The sequence below is a fragment of the Antechinus flavipes genome, chromosome 5 (assembly GCF_016432865.1).
Source record: "Antechinus flavipes isolate AdamAnt ecotype Samford, QLD, Australia chromosome 5, AdamAnt_v2, whole genome shotgun sequence".
Taxonomy (NCBI): Eukaryota; Metazoa; Chordata; class Mammalia; order Dasyuromorphia; family Dasyuridae; genus Antechinus; species Antechinus flavipes.
In genome coordinates this window covers 147,068,693-147,091,290 of record NC_067402.1, presented here as the reverse complement: position 1 = coordinate 147,091,290, position 22,598 = coordinate 147,068,693, and the positions used below count along the sequence as shown (strand labels likewise).

General features: G+C 35.4%; 1 protein-coding gene across 1 annotated transcript in view; it reads right to left on the bottom strand.

Moving 5' to 3' along the window:
* CCDC146 (coiled-coil domain containing 146) overlaps nt 1-22,598 on the bottom strand; it is a 178,466-nt gene that overhangs the window by 66,772 nt on the left and 89,096 nt on the right. The window contains exons 4-6 of the mRNA XM_051962015.1: nt 19,411-19,620; nt 2,202-2,259; nt 803-979 (exon numbers count right to left, since the gene is read on the bottom strand). Of these exons, the coding sequence (XP_051817975.1) occupies nt 803-979; nt 2,202-2,259; nt 19,411-19,620 (445 nt within the window). The remainder of the gene's footprint in view (nt 1-802; nt 980-2,201; nt 2,260-19,410; nt 19,621-22,598) is intronic.

Here is a 22,598-nt window from a genome sequence, read left to right as displayed (position 1 = left end):
AATTTGTTTTGCTTGACTATGTATATTTATTACAAGAATGGGGGTAAAGAGAAAGGAGAGAAAATAGGAGGGAGAGAGAGAATTTTGTTAATTTTTTAAAAATGAAACTTTATAAAAAAGAGGGAATCATAGAATTCAGAATTAGAAAGAGAAATTTAGAACTGGGAGATCATCTAAGATAATGCTTTTATTTTACAAATAGGAAAATAAAACTTCCACACAAAAGAGATTATGGTTCTGATAAAGAATTCCAGTAGAAGAATCCCCATAGCTGAAAAGGGGGCTTCCTTGGTCAAGCCTGCCTCTAGTTATTCTGTGAGAGACAGTATTGCATAAAGGGTCCTGGACTCCCCAAATTCAAGTCCTGGCTCTAAAAATCACTTGTGTGATTTTCTTAGTCATTTAACTCCTGGGAACCTTGGTTACTCCATTTGCAAAAAAAGGGGATAATACTTGCATTACTGTCTCAGAGGGGCAGGTAGGTGGTGCAGCGGATAGAACACTGGGCATGACTCAGGAAGATCTGAGTTCAAACCAGAGTTCAGATACCTACTAGTTGTGTGTTCATCTATAAAATGGGAACATACCAGAGAAGGAAATAGCAAACAGTGTCTTTGCCTAGAAAACCACATACAGCTATGGCCCAGTAGTCACAAAGAATGGGACCCAATTGAACAACTGAACAAAAGCCTATCAGTTATGAAGTAAGTGAATAAAAGGTAAACATTAGCTCTTATTATTGCTACATAGATTGTTGTTTTCATGCGTGCACACATTTATTTAGTTTATTTAACTACTGTACCTTTAAATTATCTTCTTCTTCTAATAAATCATCTAGTTCTTTTTTGTCCTTTAGTGACTGTTTTTGCTTGTACTGCAGATCTTCTTTTAAGTTTTTAATTTCTAGTTTCTTTTGCATTACTTCTTTACGTAACTCTTCACTACTTTCTTTCAATTGTTTCAACTTCTTCTCCATTTCCTTTAAAATTCACATAAAAATGAGATCTCATTCTTCAATATGGGAAAAATCACTGTAGCATTTTTTAAATTACTGAATTTTTCTAAAAATACTTATAAAGTGATTTTGGTTCAGTGATCAGGCCAATTAAAAAATTTCAAACATGTTACAAGGGAATAATAATTATGAGGCATACTCTTATAGGGGCATGTCAGATTGGAGTTATTTTTCTTTTTTTTACTATTAAAATGATCAGAATTGCTTTTTTCTTTTTTAATATTGGATATATTTTTCTTTTTTCAGATAGGCTTTGATTTAAGCATCTAAAATTGTAAATGAATTTTTTTGTGGCCCTATAATATGGTAAAAATCATTTATGCATATTTAGCTTGATAAATTGCCTATAAATGCAAACAATTGACCAGAGTCTCTCCAAAGGTCTCTCATTATTTTCTCACTTCTTATGGGTACAATTGTTTTTTGCTTCAATAATACAGAATATTTGCAGTGACTGGCCAGAAAGGTATGTTTTATTAAATGTCCCCAAGTATAAAAATTGCTGATGCCTAGGATTACTTATCATTTCAACTACTACCTTTGATTGCCACTGCAGGGAAACAAGTGTATGACATTGCTCTAGACATCTTAGGCTGTAATTCAGAATGCTTTTTTCCTAGAAACAATTTTATGCTAAAAGATAGGTTTCATTGCAATATACTTATAATATTATCATTTTCATTATAAAGACTCATACCATATTTTAGGTATGTTAAATAACTTAGCTGCTATTTATTTTTTAGTTGGAAAATGTATTCTGAAAGACTACTAAGTAACATAACACACTTTCATTATTTGTTACCAATTGGATATTTAAATGAATGATTTCCATGCTATTCCCATTAGTCCACATATTTTCTTTAATAGGCTTGAGATCCTCAAAAAATCATAATGTAGAAGTATGGATCAATAGCAAAAGTTCTTTTGAGCACCAATAATGAGACCATCTCTACAGTACACAAAATGGACACTATTCAATAGAATACATTTTTGCAAAGATCAAGGTCACTAGGTATCTCTTACATACTTCTGTAAGGTTCTACTTGATTTCAAATCTTTTTGAAAAGCATACATTTAGTAACCTAGATGCATGTTTACTCAACAAGTCACATAGATTTTATCTTGAATGCCACTCAAGAGTAAAATCCTTGGGATTTTTCCAAGTTCTCCATATAATTTCACTTACTCCAGGTTTAGGTATCTTCTCAAATTCCCTTTGCATCATCATTTTTTCTTCTTGTAAGCTGTAGAAACATTAATAAAATTGAGCAGTGCAGATGATTAAGATATTTCAAAAACATTATTTTATTGGGAAATATCTTTCACAATTTGAGTCCTATTTTATATAATTTATTTAGGATTGTCTGTAAACTGATGGAACTCATAATAATGCATTTATTCTCTTCAGAAAAAATAATCAAGTCAAAATCTTTATTCTGAAGTTGGAAAGAAAATTCTTGAAAACCTCAGAAGGGATGTACTCCATTATTTTATACAGGAGTTGATTAAATGTTTCATTCCTGCTCTCCTGTGTCATGCTGCTGTTAGTATTATTTTGCATGGGAGTCATATAGACACCCTATATAGAACTCCATTTGGGAATGCTTAATGATTCCAGACAGATCATAAAATGCATTAAGACCCTTAAGCAACTTAATATAATGGAAACAATGGAGTGAAGAGGCTTGTGCTTTCATCCTAGTTTTGACATATATATTCTTATAGATGTAAAAGAAGATGTTGGGATTATCTAAATTCTGTTCTTTTTAGATGACAATATATCTTGCCACACTTATTCTACCCTTTCAATTCTAAATTGTTTCTTTTCTCTGTAAAGTTAAAAAAAATACAAATTACAAATAGAATTCACAAGATGTTTTGAGCTTCAACACAATCTGTACATTGGTCAAACAAGGGTGGTGCTTTCCCAGTCAATAGAGTTTAGCACAATGAGATGTCAACAAATTTTTCTTCTCTTACAAACGTTCTCTAAAGCAAAACAAACTCATCAAAATTATGTCCAAAATTATGTGATAATATGATACTATATTATCACAAATTACAGAATACAATTATCACTGGAGAATCAAAATCATGAATGAACCAATGCAATGTAAGTGGGCCAGAAGAGACACATTACCAATTATGAATTGCATTCAAGGAATGGAATAAAAAAGCATGATTCAAGAGATATATAACAGGAAAAGGAGACAAAAATAAATTAAGTATAATAAATAGGCAACCCAAAGGACAATGAGAAGAGCTACTAGTTTATATGTTATATAGACTTTCTATGGTGAAAATTTATGGAAGGACATAAGAATCTCACAGAATTAGAAGCTGTGGTTGGATTGTGATCTGTACCATTTGTAGGCAATATAGATCTAATGTTATAATTAGGCTTTACAATGCAAAATAATTTTCATAAATAGTGTAAGTACTACTTTGTTCATTTTGTTAAAGAATGATTGTGATTTTCCCCTGATAACACAACTATAAAGTTTTGGATCTGGTTTTCAGAAACCACTGACAAACACAGTACTAGTTCCATGGAACTAGTCTTGGAAAAGTCTTGAAAGTGGAGGCTGGAAGGCAAAAGTCTAATTCGTTCAGAGAGGGCACAGAGAAAGCAAACCTCCTGGGTGACTGATCCAGCAAACTAAAGCCCCCTTTAAGGCCCTAGGTATGTTTTTCTCAAAGAGCAAAGGTTCTCTGATGTTTGTTCGTTTTTCAACATAAAGAAAACTAGAAAACTATAAAGATTTTATGTTTATATATATATATATATATAAAGTTTTCCCTGTAATTTAAATATTTAAAAGATATTTGAAAAGAAATTGGAAACAAAACGTGACAGGTTTATCATAATTTTCAGCATAAGAAGTTGCCAAGATCTTCAAGCAAATAGGAAAGTATAATTAGGCAGGACCTTCAGTCTTCTGAGAAAAAGTATTTTAGGCACAATAGTTGGATCTCAGGACTACAGATTCATTACTATCTTGTTTTTTTGTGAGAAAAACAGGTTTTATGGAGTGGAACCTCTTCTCTCTTTTTTAAATGTCCTTGAATCCTGGGGATTCTCCTAATATGCAGAGATTGCATTGCCTGTCTCCAGTTTTTTTTCTAAGGGATCAGGCAGCAAGACGTTAGTAGAACAACGGAGGCAATAGAAACCCCAAAGACAATCTAGTCTGATGTCTTCATTTTGTAGATGAGGACAAGAGTGTCCAAGTCCAGGGATCCAAGGTATTAAGGAGCTATTTGAGATGAAAGAAAAAAGGAAATAACTGGGGAAAATTGTTGCAACAACTTTCTCAATTAAAGATCTCATTTCTAAGAACAAAGTTCTTTCAGATTTATAAGAATAAGATCCATTTCCCAGTTGATAAGTGAACCAAGGCTATGAATCCAAGGGAAGTCAGTCATACTATTTATAGCCATATATAAAAACGCTCCAATCACTACTAATTAAGGAAATGAAATTTAAAATAGCTATGAGATCTTTAATAGAGAAACTTGCTCAATTCTATGAAGACCCACATCATCTTCTAGAAACAACATCAACAAAAGATGTCATATTCATTATAGGGGACTATAATGCTAAAGAAGTAAATCAAAAGAAGTTTGGCCTTGGGATACAAAATGAAACAAGACAGAGACTAGAAGAGAGTTTTATCAAAATAACTTGTAAGTCATAACATTCTTTTCAGCAATGGAAAAGGTGACTGCACACGGAAATTATATGTTGACTAGATATTGACTAGATTTGATTACATACTTTACAACCAAAGTCTATACCATAAATTTAAACAAGGTCTGCCTCTGATTGTGGCTCAGATTCTAAATTTAGATTTAAAATCGAAGAAATTAAGAAGATATATTATCATAAAGACACCTTCACTCAAACTTTTTTGTAGAAGTGAGGATTCATGGGAGTGGAATATTATATATGTTGGCAGATTGTTTCTATTATTTTGCATATGGTTTTCCCCTTCTTCTTCCTCCCTCTCTCTCTTTTTTAACTTTTTTTTTTTTAACAAGAGATAGCTTTCTGAGATGAAGAAAGGGGAGTGATATTGTAGACAATTGGGCAATATAAAAACAAAACATATCAATAAAATTTCTTCCTTCCCTCCTTCCTTTCTTCTTTAAAGTATTTCCCATTCATTTTAAGATCATACAAAATTATTTGATTGTAATAACAGATATTTATATAGTGCTGTTTTTTAAAAAAATTACATTTACAATTTGATCCTTACAACAACCTAATAGTAGGTACAAAATGGCTATTATAGACATATAGAAAGAAAATAAGCATCAAAGAAGTTTAGGGCTTTTCCTGGATATGTGAGAGAGATGGAATTTTAGCAGGTATTCCTGACTAGAAGGCCTGGTTAACTGCTATACTAAGATTGCCAATTCAAATGAGTAGAGAAAAATACCAAAATAACATTTCTTTTCATGTATGTAATAAGCACTGGGAGGATAGAAAATAAGGAAATGATTCTAGTAGACTTTAGGGGAAGAAGATTTCTTAAGGATGGGTTGAAAAGATAAGGACTACAAATATACCCCAAATACTTTGTTCATTTTGCTGATCATGCTTCCTTGATAATAAAATGAAAACTCTTCTCCAAATGACTTATATCCATAATCTTAAGGAAAAGAGTCATGACATTTATAATATTGCCTCCAGTGACTAGCATAGTTAATTGCACATAAGTGGTGATTAATAAATATTTCAGGGGTTCATAGATTCAGAGCTGTAGTGGAATTTGAGATCACATTCAAACCACTCATTTTACAAATGAGCAAACTGAGGCACAGGGAGGTTAAATGATTTGCCCAAGGTCCCATAGCTGATAAATATCTGAGGCAGAATTTGAATCCAACTTTTCCTTACTCCAGGTTCAATGCCATAATCTTTATGTCATCATGCCTTTCATTTCATTTGTTGAATGGACAAATAAATTAAAATGCTGAGAAATCTGATTTTCAAAAACAAAAGTTGATATAGAAGGGGGAAATTATATTTCTATCTTTATCACTCTTGGGTATGGTATTTTTGTATCTTTATAGATGTCATTGGTTCCTTAAAGAGCACTAGACATGGATTCAGCAAGACCTGAGTCTAAATCCAGCTCCAGACCTGTGTGACCCTGTGGAAATCATTTAGCTTATGTTTGTCTCAGTTTTCCCAGCTATAAAATATGGATAATAATATCTCCTACTTTTTTCCTAAAGGCTTAAAAAGCATCAGACACTTTTATTCTAATTCTTTAAAATTTCCCTTTTTCTCATCACGGTTAATTACTCATACTTTATATATGAATATACAATAAAATATAAAAATGGATAAATTCTGAGACATCATAGAAATTATTTACAATGTTGGATAAGAGTTTTTATTGTTCCGCAATCGTCTGTTTGCCTGAATGTCGCCTAACAGAAGGTAATACTTATGTAACAAAGATAGAACATAAACAGAAAAAGCGCCAGCACTTTCCTTTCCTGAGAACCAGTCACAGCTGCAAACTGACAAGGAAAAATATGAAAGTTTAGGGAGCAGAGACTTTGGATGAAGGCAAATGGTTTATGTCAGTTGTCAGTGAATACATTACACAAAAACTTTACAGCTTATTTGCACTGTTACTGGCATATCAAAGATAAGATGCCAGTATCTGAGATTGTTTTAAATGTGCTTAGTGTGCATTTTCTAAACCAAAAAGATGAATACTAAATGGGTGGGACTCACTGGCTTCCTGCTTGTTTTCTTCAATAACCTTGTTTTGAACTCTGTTTTGCCCACTAGATGAAAAACGTATTCCAGAAGTCTAAATGTTCAATTTTTCTCTTTTCTTGTTATTCTGAATGCAATAGCTAATTATGAAATGCTGGAGATCATGAATTTTCCAGACGCAATGGTCACAAACTTTTAATTTCAATTGCATTCTAAAAAATGGAGTAGTGATGGTAGGAGAGTTATTTATAGTAGAAGACTTTTAAACAGGGGAAGGATTATGTGAACTATCAAACGAAATTCTGATAAAAGTAGATGAATCTTCTAATTATAATTTTATAAAAGAATAAAACACTTAATTTAAAAAATGAAAGCATCCTTGCAAATACTGGTGAGGATAAATCAATTATACTTTACAGGTGGGAAAACACCCATAAACAGGTTATTGGGATGACAAGGAGACAATATCTTTTTATATAATATTGGAACTTTTAAAAGAAGCATCACAATTATTTTGATGACTTTTTGAAGTTTCAGTGTGGGGGGTGAATTTTCATTTCTTAGTTTTGCACTCTGGTATGTTACCATCAAATTGTAAATTTCCTAAAGGCAGAAATTGCCTTTTGCCTCTTTTTTGCATCCCCAATATTTAGCAAAATTCCTGGCTCATAGTAGGCACTTAATAAGTCCTTCTTGATCACATAGTGGTACAGCCTGGATTACCAGATACATGCTTTTTTTGAAAGTCAAAATGCTGATTACCTCACTTAAGCTTTGTAGGAAGAACTTCAGTTTTAATGGAATAATATTTTTATCAGCTAGCTAAACTTAAGCAGACTTAAACAAAGTAAATAATTATTTGCAATTGTTTGTCCTTCATTCTTGAAGAGGACCAATGTTATCAGGAAGGAGAGGGCTTGCAAGTGAATTAAATTGAATTGAGGTCCACCAGTCACCAGAGTCATTCTATAATAGAACCATCTGGGTCTAGTGGTAAACTACAGATTAGCACAACTGGAGATGTCCCTGAATGCAATGGGCTTGGTCTTTCAATTCTTTATAGGAAGAAATATATTCTATAATCTTTTCTCACTACATGTTAAGATTTTCTTTCCAAAGCTAACCTTTATAATTTACAGAGTATTAATGTAGACCTGGCCATATGTAAACAGGAGTTTGTCCTTGATTTTTTTTTTTTTTTAGGTTTGGGAGTTACTCAACATATAAATCTTTTAACAAGAAACCTCTTAGTTTGCCTTTGTAGTGTACAACAGGCTCTTCTCCCATCCTCAAAGCAGGAATCCCTCATTAGGAATCCTAGAAGATGTAGTATCCATAGTTCTGCCAGGGAATGTTAGCAGCTTAAACCAGTTAGCAAGCTCCCAAGAATGAATGCTCCTGAGTTCAAATCCGACCTAGCTGCGTGACCCTGAGTAAGTCAATCCCAAATGAATCACACAAAAGGGAAATAGGGGAGCTAGATGGGGTAGTGGATAAAGCACTGATCCTGGAGTCAGGAGGACCAAGAGCAAATGCTAAATTTTCAGAGGGAAATTATACCTCAGATATTAGAAATCACTACAAAGTAGGGCTTGATTTATTGTTCACATTATTATCTAAAAATGTTGGAGAAAATATTAAAGATTAAAGTTAAAATTGTGTTGTGCAAAAAAAAATTCCTTCTGGGATGCCAGTTGTTAAAAATTTATTGGCACACTCATAGAGTCACAACCTCTGAGTTGGCATATGATTTAGATTTCCTGTGATGGCAGGAACTTTTGAATAAGCCTATATGAGGCAGAGGCAACCTGTATTTGGGAGAGAGGCAGTTCTAGGGTAATCAAGTCCCTGAGAATGTCTTACAATGAGCGTTCAAGGGCTAAAGTCCAAGGGTACCATGGTGGTCTCTGAGCCTAGCCTAGGCTTTATGGAGCAAAACTGGAACTAAACTTGTTAGATGTGATTGTTCTTTTTAGAAGTGAGGAAAAGCAGAACTTCTACACCATTTTCCATTTGCGTTTTCCTAACAGGCACTGCTAAATGAATTTTTTTTCTCACTATTCCTTTAAGATTTTTTTCCGATTTTGTTTCATATAAATTATCTATGTTTGATCCCGAATTCTTATGTGTATCTGTATAGTTGATACAGAGAATACAAACAAGAGGCCAGTGGCAAGCTTGAAATATACTAAATTAAAATAGAATAGAGATTCAAAATTTTTTATCTGAATGTCAGGAATTTTCTAATTTGGCGGCTTGTTGTGCAAAGTGTGAGAGTATTTTATGGTTATGATTTTACTGATACCTTTAAGATACATTTCTTAAAAGCATTTATTTTTGTCCCCACGCTAAAGCAAAGACGTTTTTGTGGTAGCCAGGTTGAGTTGCTTTGAAAAGGGAACCTCTATTCTCCAAGTGAGGGGCTAAGGGCTATGGGGATCTGGGTTTGACCCAGAGTGAGGAGAAAGGTATGGTCTAGGAAAAATGAACTCCTTTCCCTTTTTTTGTTAGAGAGGAATAAAAGATCAAGTACCAGTCAAACTAGGGTCTCTGATTTATGTCCCCATAATGTCTTATACACACACTTGTGCAAACTTTTGGGGATAAAGTAAAATAATTAAATGTATTGACTTGTACAATGGACCTTATAGATTTTTATATTGTTAAATTAATTGCTCTCAATATACCACATGTTCTCATGTGAAAAATGCAACTCTACTTGCTCTGGCACAAAAATCTAGTGCTCTTCTGATAGAGAACTAAGTAAAGGCAGGAAACCATAGCTTAATCAGGTTTTATCTGGTCAACATTAAATATTCTGAGTCAGCTTGGTATTAGGAGAAGGACATACATGTGTCCATTGCTCTCACAAATTAAATCTATATAAAATTATTGCATAATTATTGCATGGTTTCATCCATGTGATCCCTCCATACATTCTTATTATAGAAAATTCATCTGCAAATTTCCTATAGAGAATCTACCCAATGCATGAGGACCCTTCTGTGGTTTTGTGTTCTTTTAAACCAAGATGATAGAGTGAAGGTAGAGCTAAGTATATCCAGAAAAGAACCGATTGTGTCTGAATACAGACTGAAGCATCCTTTTTTTAAACTTACTTTTTATTTATTAATTTTTTGGGGGGGGCGGTTAGCTGTAATGGTTTCAGCTATAAATCTTCTTAATGCTTTGTCTCTCTATCTTGTCCTTACCTTGCTTAATTCCTATGCATAGAGCACTTGTTTGGGATGGAGAGATAAAGTAGTATAGGTAGAGAATCAAGGTATGCATATAAAAGGCAGGGCAGTACCAAACAACACACAAATCCAGGCTTGGATTCTAGACAAAGAAATATGAGCTTTACGTAATAAACTACGGGAACCTTTGAAGTATTCTGAGAAGTGATTATTTCCATCAACCAACAAGCTTTACTAAATGGCCACAATGGGTCAGTTATTATGGTGAGTACTGGGCAGATGCACAAAGTAGGTATCTTATTGTGATGGAAGAAGGGGAAGGGTGAGAATAGGGGGAAATTCTTGTTAGAAAGCAATTAAAATAATCTGGTTGGATGGAAGGGAGATTTAGTCCTAGGGAAGTGGAAGATGCAAGAGATGTTAGAGGATGAATTGAGAAGATTAACTGACTTGAATCTCTATGATCTGCCTTCTACTTTGTCTCCTTCACTTTTGATTTGTGCTGTTGATTTTTTAAACTGAAATATGGGACTTTGTTATGATGAAATTTCATCTTATAAGATTCAAGCTCTACTATTCCATACTGTTGGGATCTTCATACATACTTCAAGAACTGGACAGGACCACAATGTCATTGAGTCCAACTCCTTAATTTTGCAGATGAGGAAACTGAGGTTCAATGAGGTCAAATGATTTGTCCAAGAATGCACAAATCATCACTTCAGAGATAAAATTTGAACCTAGGATTTAGTATGACTCCAGAAACAGTGCTTTACTCAATATCCTAGATTGTCTTCTCATCAGGATTGTAGAAAAATTGGAGAAAGTGTTCCATTTTATCTGTTGTCATCCTGCCAATTTTATCTATCCAGTACTTGGGATGATATGGCTCACCAAATCTCTGGAGATTTGTTACACCTCCACTAATATTTGGTGTTTTATGAGACATAATTTCCAACTTTATCATATTGCAAATGATTTTATATTAATCTTCCTTGGATTATATCTCTCTGCTTGGCAAGAAGATCAGTACTTTGCTGTCTGAAGCTCCTTTGGCTCCTTGAGCCTCCTTCTTACTGTCTGCTTTATATTGGTTAAACTCCAACAGAGATGGTCAATGTCAATGTTGTCCAATTTCATGTTGATTTTGACCTTTGCTTTACCCTGTCAATCATCTGACTACACACAGACCTGGGTAAGGAAACTTCTGCAACCAATACATTTTAGTATCTTCTCTGTAATAAATAATCTTAGAGAAGGTAGTTATAGACTCCATGAAAGACTAAAGTGGTTATTTTTAATCCTTCAAAGAAAAAAATTAACTGATTACTTGAGATTACACATATAAAATAATCAACTAACAATTTTTACTTTTTTATACATTGTGGCATGATATAAACTAGGCCATGTTATTTGGCTTGATTCGTCATTACACTCTGCACTTCCATCTGAGCCTTGGGCCTGAAGGATGGACAAGGGCTTTCACAAAAAGGCTAAAGGTGCATAACTGACAATGGTTCCTTTCTTACTCCCTTCTGGTAGCATTAGGCCTCTGCTTGGCTGACAGTTCCCACCATTTTTTCTGTTTCTGACATACGGTATCTGTCCTTCCCCTACCTACTTAGGAACCTACTACCTTTTTCCTCTCCTCCAACTATCCCTCATTTTGATGTATTTGGTCCATGTCTCCTCTTTTTTCATCCTCACCATAATCAAGATGAATTGTACCTGAGTAAAATTTCAATTAAAGATTTAATGAATTCTTCTATCACATCTCTTATTCTTGAATTAATATGAGAAGCTAAATATTTCAATTCTAACTCTGCTGTGAAAGAAAGAGAAAATCTGTATAACTTGGAACAGTAAAAAACTTAGATATTACTTTGGCAAATTAAGAAAAATTAGCTAACTTTTAAAAAAAACATTAGTTATTACTATTCTTTACACATTCTATGGGTCAGGTAAACTTATCAGATTGCTTTTTTTAATATGAGAATGCCTTTGTGTGAGCTTCCTGACTTGCCTTGTATTTACTATCTTATTTCCAACTTTAGGATTCCTAATTTCTCTCAAAGGTCATGGGGAAGGGACATGAGGGAAGTAAGCTAGCTTCAGTATGTTGCCAAATTATGAGTTCTGTATGATGAGTAGCATCAGCTAGAGCATCAATGGACATTAAAAGGATGAGAGGTAGACCTCAGTACAATTGACAAATACTCTAGAAAAGATTTATGGGGAACCCTGGGGGAAAAAATCACATATTGACAAGACATGGGTGGATTGGAAGAAGTCCCCATTTCCATAAAATCATGGCTCTACCAGAATTAAAGCTCTGGACTGCAGAGATACCATGTCAAGAACTGTTTTCTTGACTAAGATTGCTCTGAAGTTGATTGCAGCTGCTTTTGTTTCTACAGATCTTGATATAGAAAGGAAGAAGCCACTTTCATCAACTGTATAGATTTCATGCAATGTATCTGACAGAAATGAAAAGCACAGAAATAAGCCTTTATAAATGGGGAGCTGAAAGATCTGTACATTATAATTCTATAAAGACTTTTAAAAACGTATTCTAGAACCTAAAAGCTGATGAGTGATGAGAACCAAAGCACTGAAGTAGAGATAAGATTTTGAATTAATTTTTATTTTACACATTAAGAAAAATTAAAAAATGAGGCATCTTAATTTCAAAAAAAGAGGTATTTCTCTCATTTGATTTGTGCTTGAGAGAACTTGGCCTATTTGAGAAAAATTTCAGCACTGTCTTTAGTTTTTTTTTTTTTTTTTTAATTTTTGGCTAATAGGAAAAGCTTAATATAGATTAATTGAAAAGCAACAATTTATAAAATACTATAATTCTTACCATAAAATAAGATACCTATTTAAAATGATGATGATATCTTACTTCTATAATCTATCTGATTTTATGAGCTACTTAAAATATATATATGGGAGATGCTATTAATCTTGTGGAATAGCTATATAGCTGATACACAAACATATAACTACTCTTGTATTTCTGAATGGTCTAAATGGCAAAAAGTGATGACTTCGCCATTTTCAAAAATCAAACACTAAAATTAATGAATTGAATGATAAGAAGTTTCTTTCCCCATTCTTTTCCCTTCACTGCTGTCTGATGGAAATGCTTTAAAAAAAAAAAAAAGAGCATAAGAACAAGGAAGAAAAAGATCCTAGAAACTGGAAGAGACCCTATTGGCTATTTAGACTAATTCTCCTCTTTTATGAATGTAGAAACAGACCCAGAAAAGTTAAATTATTTGTCAAAGTGACAGGAAATTAAGTGGCAAAGTTGGGGTCTTAATCCAATTCCACTGTATTTAAAACTAGTGCCTTTTTTTTTTAAAGAAACTATATCATAACCTAGTAATCTCTCTAAAAATAATATAATTGTCAGAAATTTTGCTTTTTTCCTTCTCTCTGCCCTCTGGCTCTTCCAGGTTTTTCCAGTCTCATCGTCTACATGAAAAAAAATTTCCTAGTCCCTCTAATTCTAGTGATTCTTTGTGCATTATTTCCTAATATTTTCCTATTTATCTCTTATTTGTACATAATTGTATGTTGTCTCTCCTATTAGACTGAATTTCTTGAGGACAAGCATTATCTGGCTCATATTGTTAAAAGTTTAAAGTTGTTTCAGTCATTTCTTATTCTCCATGACTATCTTGGCAAAGATACTGGAGTGTTTTTCTACTTCGTTCTCCAGCTCATTTTACATACGAGGAAACTGAGGCAGATAGAGTTAAGTGACTTGCCCAGGACACACAGCTGCAAAGTATTTGAGCTCAAACCTGAACTTAAGTTTCCTGACTCTAGGTCCAGCCTCTATTCACTGTACCACCTCATTGCCAGTATGGACTTAACAAATGCTTATTGATTGACTTTTAATAAAATAACCAGATCTCCTTTTCCATTAATTTTGTTTGTGATCTTCCTCCAGATGACCCAGTCTTTCCTATCCTATTTACAAAAGGTAAGAAATAGGAACAAATTATTAATACCAAACTATTTGTCATGACCACATGAGATAATTACCAACACTGGTATTAAGTATTAAGAATGTTATTTTCATGGAGAACATGAAGAGAGTATCTAGAATAACCGAATAAACTCCTGGTTTTCAGGAATAAATGGGGAATAGGATCTGGCTAAATGAATATTTGGATATAGTGAACATTATATGCTCTATGTGAATTACCAATTTTCACAAATTAGAATATTATGGAACACATATATCAAATTACTGTTAAGAGATTTTTTTGTTGTTGAAGCTATTTGGCATTTTCTGAAGCAGTTTGTAAAGAAAAATCTGATTATCTGAGTTACTGAGTATTTGCATTCTGGATAAATAAGACTTACTGTACTGGTGAACCATATTTGCTTCTAGGAAAAATCACTTAATCTTTTTGGCTCAGTTTTTTCAATTATGTAGTACATTAATATCTACTTTTCTATGGATATTAAGGGATTTATTACATGTGATTTTTGTCTTTGTTCCAGGCATAAGACATCAAAATGGGGAATTCCTAGCTTAGAAGCTCTTCATCATGTAAATCAATACCTCCTCTAATTTAGAATCTGAGATTTACATGAGGTTAAAAAGAGTTTAAGTGCTTTATCCATGGTAGCATGAATTGAAGTCTTTCTGATTCTAAGATCTTCCTTCCATTGCTTTGCTATAATGCCTTTCAATGTATGGTTACATTAAGCCAGATAAAATTATTTTGTAAAAATTTTGGACTTTCAAACATAAATTAAAACTTTTTTTTAAGAATGAGTTTTTTTAGCTGCTGATATTTAAAGATTATGTTCTAAGCTAGTTTGCCTACAAATTCTGCAAAATAAGAACTTTTCTAAAATATTTCTGCAAACAAAATATTTTAGAAATGAACATTAGAATCTGCAATAGTCAAAGTATAGTTTTCTACACATCTCTAGTCTTCATGAACAATTTGCCTGTATAATTTTACCTAGAAGACAAAACTTTTTTGTTTTTGTTAGGAGAAGTTGGAAATTTCAAGTCATTTAAATAGCAAGTGGCTTATGCTTGCTCGTCTTACCCTTTCACGAAAATGTCAGGCATTCCCATTTCCACCACTAATGAACAACCAGCAATTGTTTTAATTTCATTATTTTCCACACTGAAGGACTGCTTGCAGAACACAGAATAGCTATGCCTTCTTTTTATAGATTTTATTGGTAAGGCTGAAATAGTTTTAGCTTAAAAGTCAAAAATTAATTCGGTTGTTTGCCTTTGCTTCTCCCTCACTGTATTATAGGGAAACACAATAGCCACTCATTAAATACTTATTTAATAAAAACTAAATAAATTTCATTTTTCTAAATCTTAAAATTTTTGAGGTTTGATATAAATCACAATGGGATTTGATGAGCCAAGTTCTTTTGATGCATAAAATACTTCCAAGTGATAAACTGGACAATTTGAGAAACTACATATGTTCTTTAAGTAAATTATAGATTTGGTGTATTCACTGGTGTTGCAAAAACCAAGATGAACCAAGCTATTTTGAGTGCTACTATATAGCACTACTATATAGAACGAGAGATTAACAGTATATATGTAGATAGATAGGTTCCTATATTTAAAGAATTCTGGGAGCTAAATTCCCTCCCCTCCCCAACCCTTATGTGGGAATGTCTAGCTTGATGAACCTATTGACTAGAGTGGTAATTTTTGCCAAATTAGATTTCCAAAAAGCCTGTAACATATGCCACATACAAAGGGGACAATGAATGGAAGATGGCTTTCCAGTTCAACCTTTGTGAAGACTGGGTATTATCATCTGGTTTTTTTAGAGATCCATAAATCTTGTATCATAAGACCTACTGTATCCATCGCGGGAAGTGTTATTTATTCTCAAATGTCGACAACTACTCTCCATAATCCTTCCCAGTATGCAAAATTGGTTGCCAAATTAGAAAAGTGACTAAGGAGGAAATAGAGTAGTTAAATTAAGTAGTATTAGACAATCAATTCTTAATACTTCTTAAAGGAATAGAGAATAGATTAAATTTAAGCTCTGTTGTTGTTTAATCGTTTTTCACTCATGTCCAACTTTTTGTGACCCCTTTGGGGGTCTTGGCAAAGATACTAGAGTGATTTGCCATTTCCTTGCCTAACCATTTTTATAGATGAGGAAACTGTACCTTATGATATTTCTCTAGTTGGACCCACAAGGGCTTGGTTTCCTGCATTACTTCACCAGAATGTCAGTTTCAAATTGTTTCAACTACTATTAGAATGGCCCAGTATCAAGGTGTATTCATTTTGTCTTTTAAAAATTTATTGATACCTTCTGTTTTATATTATCTTCCTTTTCAAATATATTCCTCCTCCTTATCCCCATAGAGTCATCCCTTGCAACAAACAATAATGAGGAGAGCGGTCACTGGGGGTTGAGTTTTTGGATGATCTTCAGGTTTGTCCTTCCTGCTGAGTTATGCAGAGCACACACAGGTCTTTTACCTGGCCGGTTCCAGATTCACATGTGGAACAATTTAGGAAGGTGGTTTCCATCCACATATGACTGAATGGTTGGCTCTGTGTGATGATAAAAAGTCTTCTCGTTGGCTGAAGAACAGTGATTCAAGCACTGCTGCTCCAGAACTGAGTATGAATGTGAAAACTATGACATGACAATCTCTCAATAATCTTCCTTCCTGGCAGTGAATGAGGCAAGAAACAGACTGTGAGCTGCTGGATGGTGAGCAGGCTGCTGCCCAATCTGTCACCCAGCCTCTGTGGGTCAGGGTCATATAGCACCTGTGTTTCTTTTGCTTCATTCTTTCCTGATTTTGAGTGAGCATTGAGAGTGCCCAGATTATGTGAGTTCAGGAGCTCCATCAGAGCCACTAGAGTTCCACTACCAGAGACAGTAGCAGTGTGTCTAGAGGCAGGAGTAGCAGCCGCTCAGAGAAACACCTACAAATGGATGTGGAAAGACAGTAATTCAAAGATGGCACCAACTGCAGGGAATGTGACCCTTATAATGGAGAAAAGGGCAGGCACACAAATGCATGTACGCAGATACCTATCATCTGTCTATCTTATCCATCTGTCCTATCCCATAACCCTTTGCCTCTGTAAAAGACAGCAAGTCCACTGTAAAACATTTGTCAGAGCTCCTTAAGGAACTCCTCTATACTATCAAATACTTGCTATTCTAAGGAGATAGGACATGGTCTAGTTTTTGTTCACATGGTTTGAGACAGCTTGCTCTGTCAGGCAGGACACCAGGAAACTATCTTGATTTGGCACATAAAAAACTTGCCCTGATTCAAGAACTTTGGAAATTCCAGTGCTCACCTAACAGAATAATGCCGCAGAGGGCCATGCAATGCAATCTATGGCCAAAGCAGTTGGCTCTCAGCTACTATCTAAGCTAGTATTTTGCTTCCATCAGAGGAGAAAAGGCCTTTCCAAGAAAGCCAGTTCCTGGGATGCCAGATTTAATTCTCTGTGGCAACTGCTCTGTTCTACCATTGTCAGCTCTGGGCCATTTCTCTCAATAAGTCAGAGTGCTGTTGTTATCCCACATGGACAGAGTTGCCAATTACTAATGGTTGGGAAAAGGGGGAGAAATGAAGACCTGCCATGGTAGAGGGTCAAGGTCTCAATTGAGGGCAAAGGTGGACAAAAGGCCGACCCAGGCCAATATGGGAATTTCTTCCAGGACTCAAGGCAAGTGGGAAACTGAGTAGGAGAACAGAGACTTGGGCCAGCCCGGACCAGCTCGGAAGGGCGTCGGGGAGTTGGCTGTCTCACTTGACAGTGTTTCCTGCCAGCCAGCCAGTACGAATGTGTCTGTGGGACCACAGACCAAGCCCTTTAAGCCTCTTCTCTTGAGTTAGAGGCACACCTTCAGACGAAGGCCTAGGTCCTGTCAGGAGAATGACAGCTGGGTTGTGTCTGTGTCTCTCCTCCCCTCCCAGGCCCCAGCCTCCCCCTTGGTGAGGGGAGGCTCCCAGCCCTCCAGGCTCACTGCCCAGAGGTTGCCGGCCTCCTTACTGTTCTCCCCCAGGCTGTTTCCAAGGCCTGTTGGATTTTACCTTTGCAGCATCTCTCGTCTACACCTCTGACATGGCCGCCACTCTGGTGCAGGTCCTCATCCACTGGCACTATTGCAACAGCCTGGGGTGGGCCTGCCTGACCAAATCTCTCCTTCCTCGAAAGCTACTCCCTGACACCATGGCTCCCCGTCCCCTCCAGGATCAGGACAGAGCTCTCCCTTTGGCTTCTAGAGCTCTTCTCCTGATCCTTCCTCCCTACACGTCCTTTTCCATCTGGCGACCCTGGCCTCCTGGCAGCTCCACAAATGTGGCTCTCCATCTCTGTGTTTCAGGCATTTCTCCAGCTGTTCCCTAAGCTGGGAGGCCGTCCCTCTTAATCTCCACCTCCATCTCCCTGGACTCCTTGGAGTTCCAACTAAATGACTATGCCTTGAAATCCAAATTACCCTGGCTTTCCCCGACTGGCCAATGACAGGTCCCAGTCATACTGACTTGCTCCTTTGTTGGATTCTTTGGGTTCAGAGTGAGTGTAAAAAGGGTTTTTGTTCTGGCCAGATTGACTCTTTTGTGAAGGCAACCAGGTCATCTTTTGCCTCGGTTCTTCCCTGGTCTTAAAACACTGAACAGTGTTGCCTCAGACAGACTGAGGCCTAGCTTAAAAGGGCCAAGGTCTCCCGCTCCCTCCTGGGTCATTCCCAGTTGACATTGCACTCAGGTCTGGAGGAGACTGAGGCTGATAACTTTGCACTGCCTTTCCTCACTTAAATCCAATTCATTTGCAAATCAAGACATAACCTTCCTGAAGTCATTGGTGCTCTTTGAGAACTAAGTCTGAACAAGAGCAAAATGCCACCTGTCAAACATCTCTTCCCTGGTCCACATGCAACACTCCCAAAGATAGCACAAACAAGCAAAAGAAATAAAAATAGAATAAAATACAATTAACACTACATTTTATAACTAAGTTCATATGCAGCCTGCAGGGATCCTTGTAAATGGCTTAGTAACCCCAGTTTTCATTTGAGTCTGACACCACTGTTCTTCTACAGGAAGTCTTTCACAAGTCCTCCTAATTCCAGTTCCATTCCTCCACTAATTATTTCCTATTTTTCCTGTATATATATTTTTTGTATATATTTGTTTGTTGTCTCCCCCATTAAATTATGTGCTCTTTGAAGGCAGGCATTTGTCTTTTGCCTCTTTTTGTAACCTCGACCCTTATTACCGTAATACCTAGCATATACTTGGCACTTAATGAATGTTTATTGACTGATAAGTCACTGAGAGGCTAAGTCTGTGTTGACAGGACATTTCAGTATATGGCTGATTGATTCTCAGGCTAGAAAATCAGTTGCTATCCTTAAAATTCACATCTATTTTCCATCTATTTGCTGATAAGAACATACCTATCCAGCCGATACTGTGTCTGGAACTCTCTTTCTTTTGCTGCATTAAATTCATTTTGGTACTTTAGAAGTTGTTCTCTCATCTTGGAGACCTCAGAGCCCTTTCCAACTGGGAATGTCTGAATGATCTCCAGGCGTTGCTGTAGTTGTTCTATCTCCGTGGTAAATCTTTTGGCATCCTGCAGCAGTTGGAGCTCAGACTCTTGGCTGCTATATTTATATATAAAAAAAGAGATGTACTGTTAATAAAAAGGGCTTGCTCCCAAATAGCTGGAACGAGTGGGAAGAAATCTATACCCACAGCTATGCCTTTTCCCCTTGGCTTCCTAAGTCTTTATCTGTTAGTTCTCTATCAAGCCCAGAGCTACCTCACTCTTGCTGTCATCACTGCACCTAGTGATCAACTATTCTGATTTAAGTTATGTGAATATTTGTATTCCTCTGAATTCAGCCAAGAAAAATCTAGCATTCTTCAAAAGGAAAATTTACTAGGACCTAATAGAAAACAAGTTAAATCAATGCCTTCATTCTCATCTTGGTCCTTAGAGTTTAGATAAGAAATGGCATTTCCAATCCAGTTCTTAAAGATCTTTGCCCTGGGCTGTCCTGCATTAACTTTGCAAGGATCTGTACCAGCAATTTTCCTGTGGTTTGGAATGTCTAGAAAGCCCATTTTTATTTCTGATCCATTTCTATATGACTTGCCTTGTTTACTAAAAGCATATTTGTTAGTTGATTGTTAAGGCTCTTTCTCCTCTTGGCTAACTAAAACTTGGCTTGTATGATCTCTAAACTTCCATATTTAGCATCCTATTATGCTTTTTTTTTTACATAAGTGCTCTATGCTAGCATCTGTGGTCTAGCCTCTGCATCTGGTTTCAAATACTAAACAACCTTTCTGATTTATTTTATATTATCCTTCAGTTTCTCCATGTTGCAAACTAACCAGCTTATTGTTTCCTAAACTCTGCATATCATTTTCTGTTTCTATTCCTTCACATAACCTATGCCCCAATCCTAGAATTCAGCCTTTTCTCATTTCAGGTGCTTCTCCTCTGCAAAGTCTTTTCTGATCCCCCAATTGTTAGTACACTCTTATTGTTCAAATGATCTTGTATATGTGTGTACTGATTCCATTTGGGTAGAATATAAGCCTCTTGAAGGCAGGGCTATTCATTTTTTTTTAAATCCTTGTTCCGTGTACTCAGAACAGTGCTTTAATATAACTGATGTTTAATGGGTTTTGGGGGTGGTGTGGGGGATTTGAACTAAGACTTCATTATTGGTTATATGGTAGAAATCATTTTCCATTGGGCCTCTTTGCATCATATAATCTTCTTTCAAAGACCAAAATTAGATTCCCTGTCACTCTTTGTTTTAAAATCTATGATCATGTTAGGGTTGCCCATTTTCTCTTTCCTTTACCAACAATACCTCCCTATTTTCAGCTTATTTTAGGGTGTAAATCACATGCCTTTAACCCTATGACTGATGAAATTTTTTCTCTAGCTCAGGTTGCCAGCTTGGCTCTAGCTTTTCCTTCTTTGATGATTCATCACTCAAATCCCTAAAAAATGGTTTCCATAAATTCTATGTTTACAGTTTTACAATAAACAAATAATTTAACTTTAAAGTAACAATAGACATAGTATTTCCACCAAGGAAAGAGGAGAGTCATTTCTTTACATGCTAGGTACCCTCTAAATTTCTTAGTTCAATTTCAAAGGTACTCTATAGTATTAACATCAGAACACCCTAATTTACAAACAAATTATATTACATAAATTTCTATGTAAGTTGTTTGGAATTTGGAATATATTTCCCTCATAAAAGCAATATCACAGATGGTGCCTGGGTAGACCAAGCCAGTTCATCTGACATAAACCCATTTAAATGTAATATATCTGAAGCATAGTGTTCTATTAATAGCACTCTTAGGCCTAACCATCTCATGTAACTATACATTAAGTTCTCACTTGGGAAGTTTAGAATACATTTTTGTGCAGGGAGCAGGACCCTTCCCCATTCCCTTCTATCTGTCCAATCTGCTGGAGAGTGGAAGCAGAAATTCTACCAGTTTTGAACCATCGGCAGGGATTTTCAAGAGTCTTAGGACTTGCACTTTTGACAGCACCACCATCCACAATTAGGAAAGAGAAGCAGATATTGAGGGGAAGAGCAGGAGCCTGAGGCGGGGAAGTAATAACAAGGTTTTCCATTCTGTCTTTTTCTTCCTTCTTTTTATGCCAGCAGGCATGGGGGTGAAGAAAGAAGTAGGGAAAGGATTGGGAGATGGTGAGGAATGATGGCAGAGCTCTTTTCAGTGGCCACATGGTGGATGATTAGTGTTAAAGGAAAGTAGAGAAGTTGAGAAAAGCCCTCCCAGAATCAGAGAGGGCAGGTTCCTGTCATAATTTGTCATTGCCCTCTTTTTGCATTGCTGAGGTCTTAAAAATATAGCATGTGATGTTATATGTTTATAACCTTCCGATTATAAAAACAATATAAATAAGTTTAAAAATATATTTACTTAGGTAATATTATCACCAAAACGCAAAAATACTTTTGCTTAAATTAATATGTAATCAAATAAAACTTCATTTATACTTCTAAAATCTACAATTCTGTATCCCCCACAGTGTCAGAGCAAAGAATAGGCACTAAATTAACATATATCAAGTAGATATAGCATGCTAGACCTTCTGGATTTTTGTATGTTTGGGTATTTCAAAAATTAGGAACTATCTGCAAGTTTGAATATATCTTTTTACTTTCCTTATCACTCCTACTACTAAGATCAGGAGAGGGTCTAGTTCTAGTCCCAGATCATTCTACATTTCTTTTGGAATGGAAGTTTGTTGAATTTTAAAAGTTATGACTATAACTCTCTCTGCTTCTTTTTTCTTCATTTTCTCCATGACATATTTCCTTCATTCTTTAGCTTCATTTCCCTTCTTTTCTTGAACCTAATTTAGTTAATCTGTTCTAATTTATAGAATATTCTAATCCTGAATTCCTAATCCATTTGCTAATAACTAGTAAACATACATACACACATACAATATGACTTTAGTTTTTAAACAGCATTTTAAACATATCTCATTTGATATTCCAAATAATTATGGTAGATTTGTAATATTATCCCATTTTTCATTTGAAGAAACTGAGGCAATTTTAAAAAAACTTGC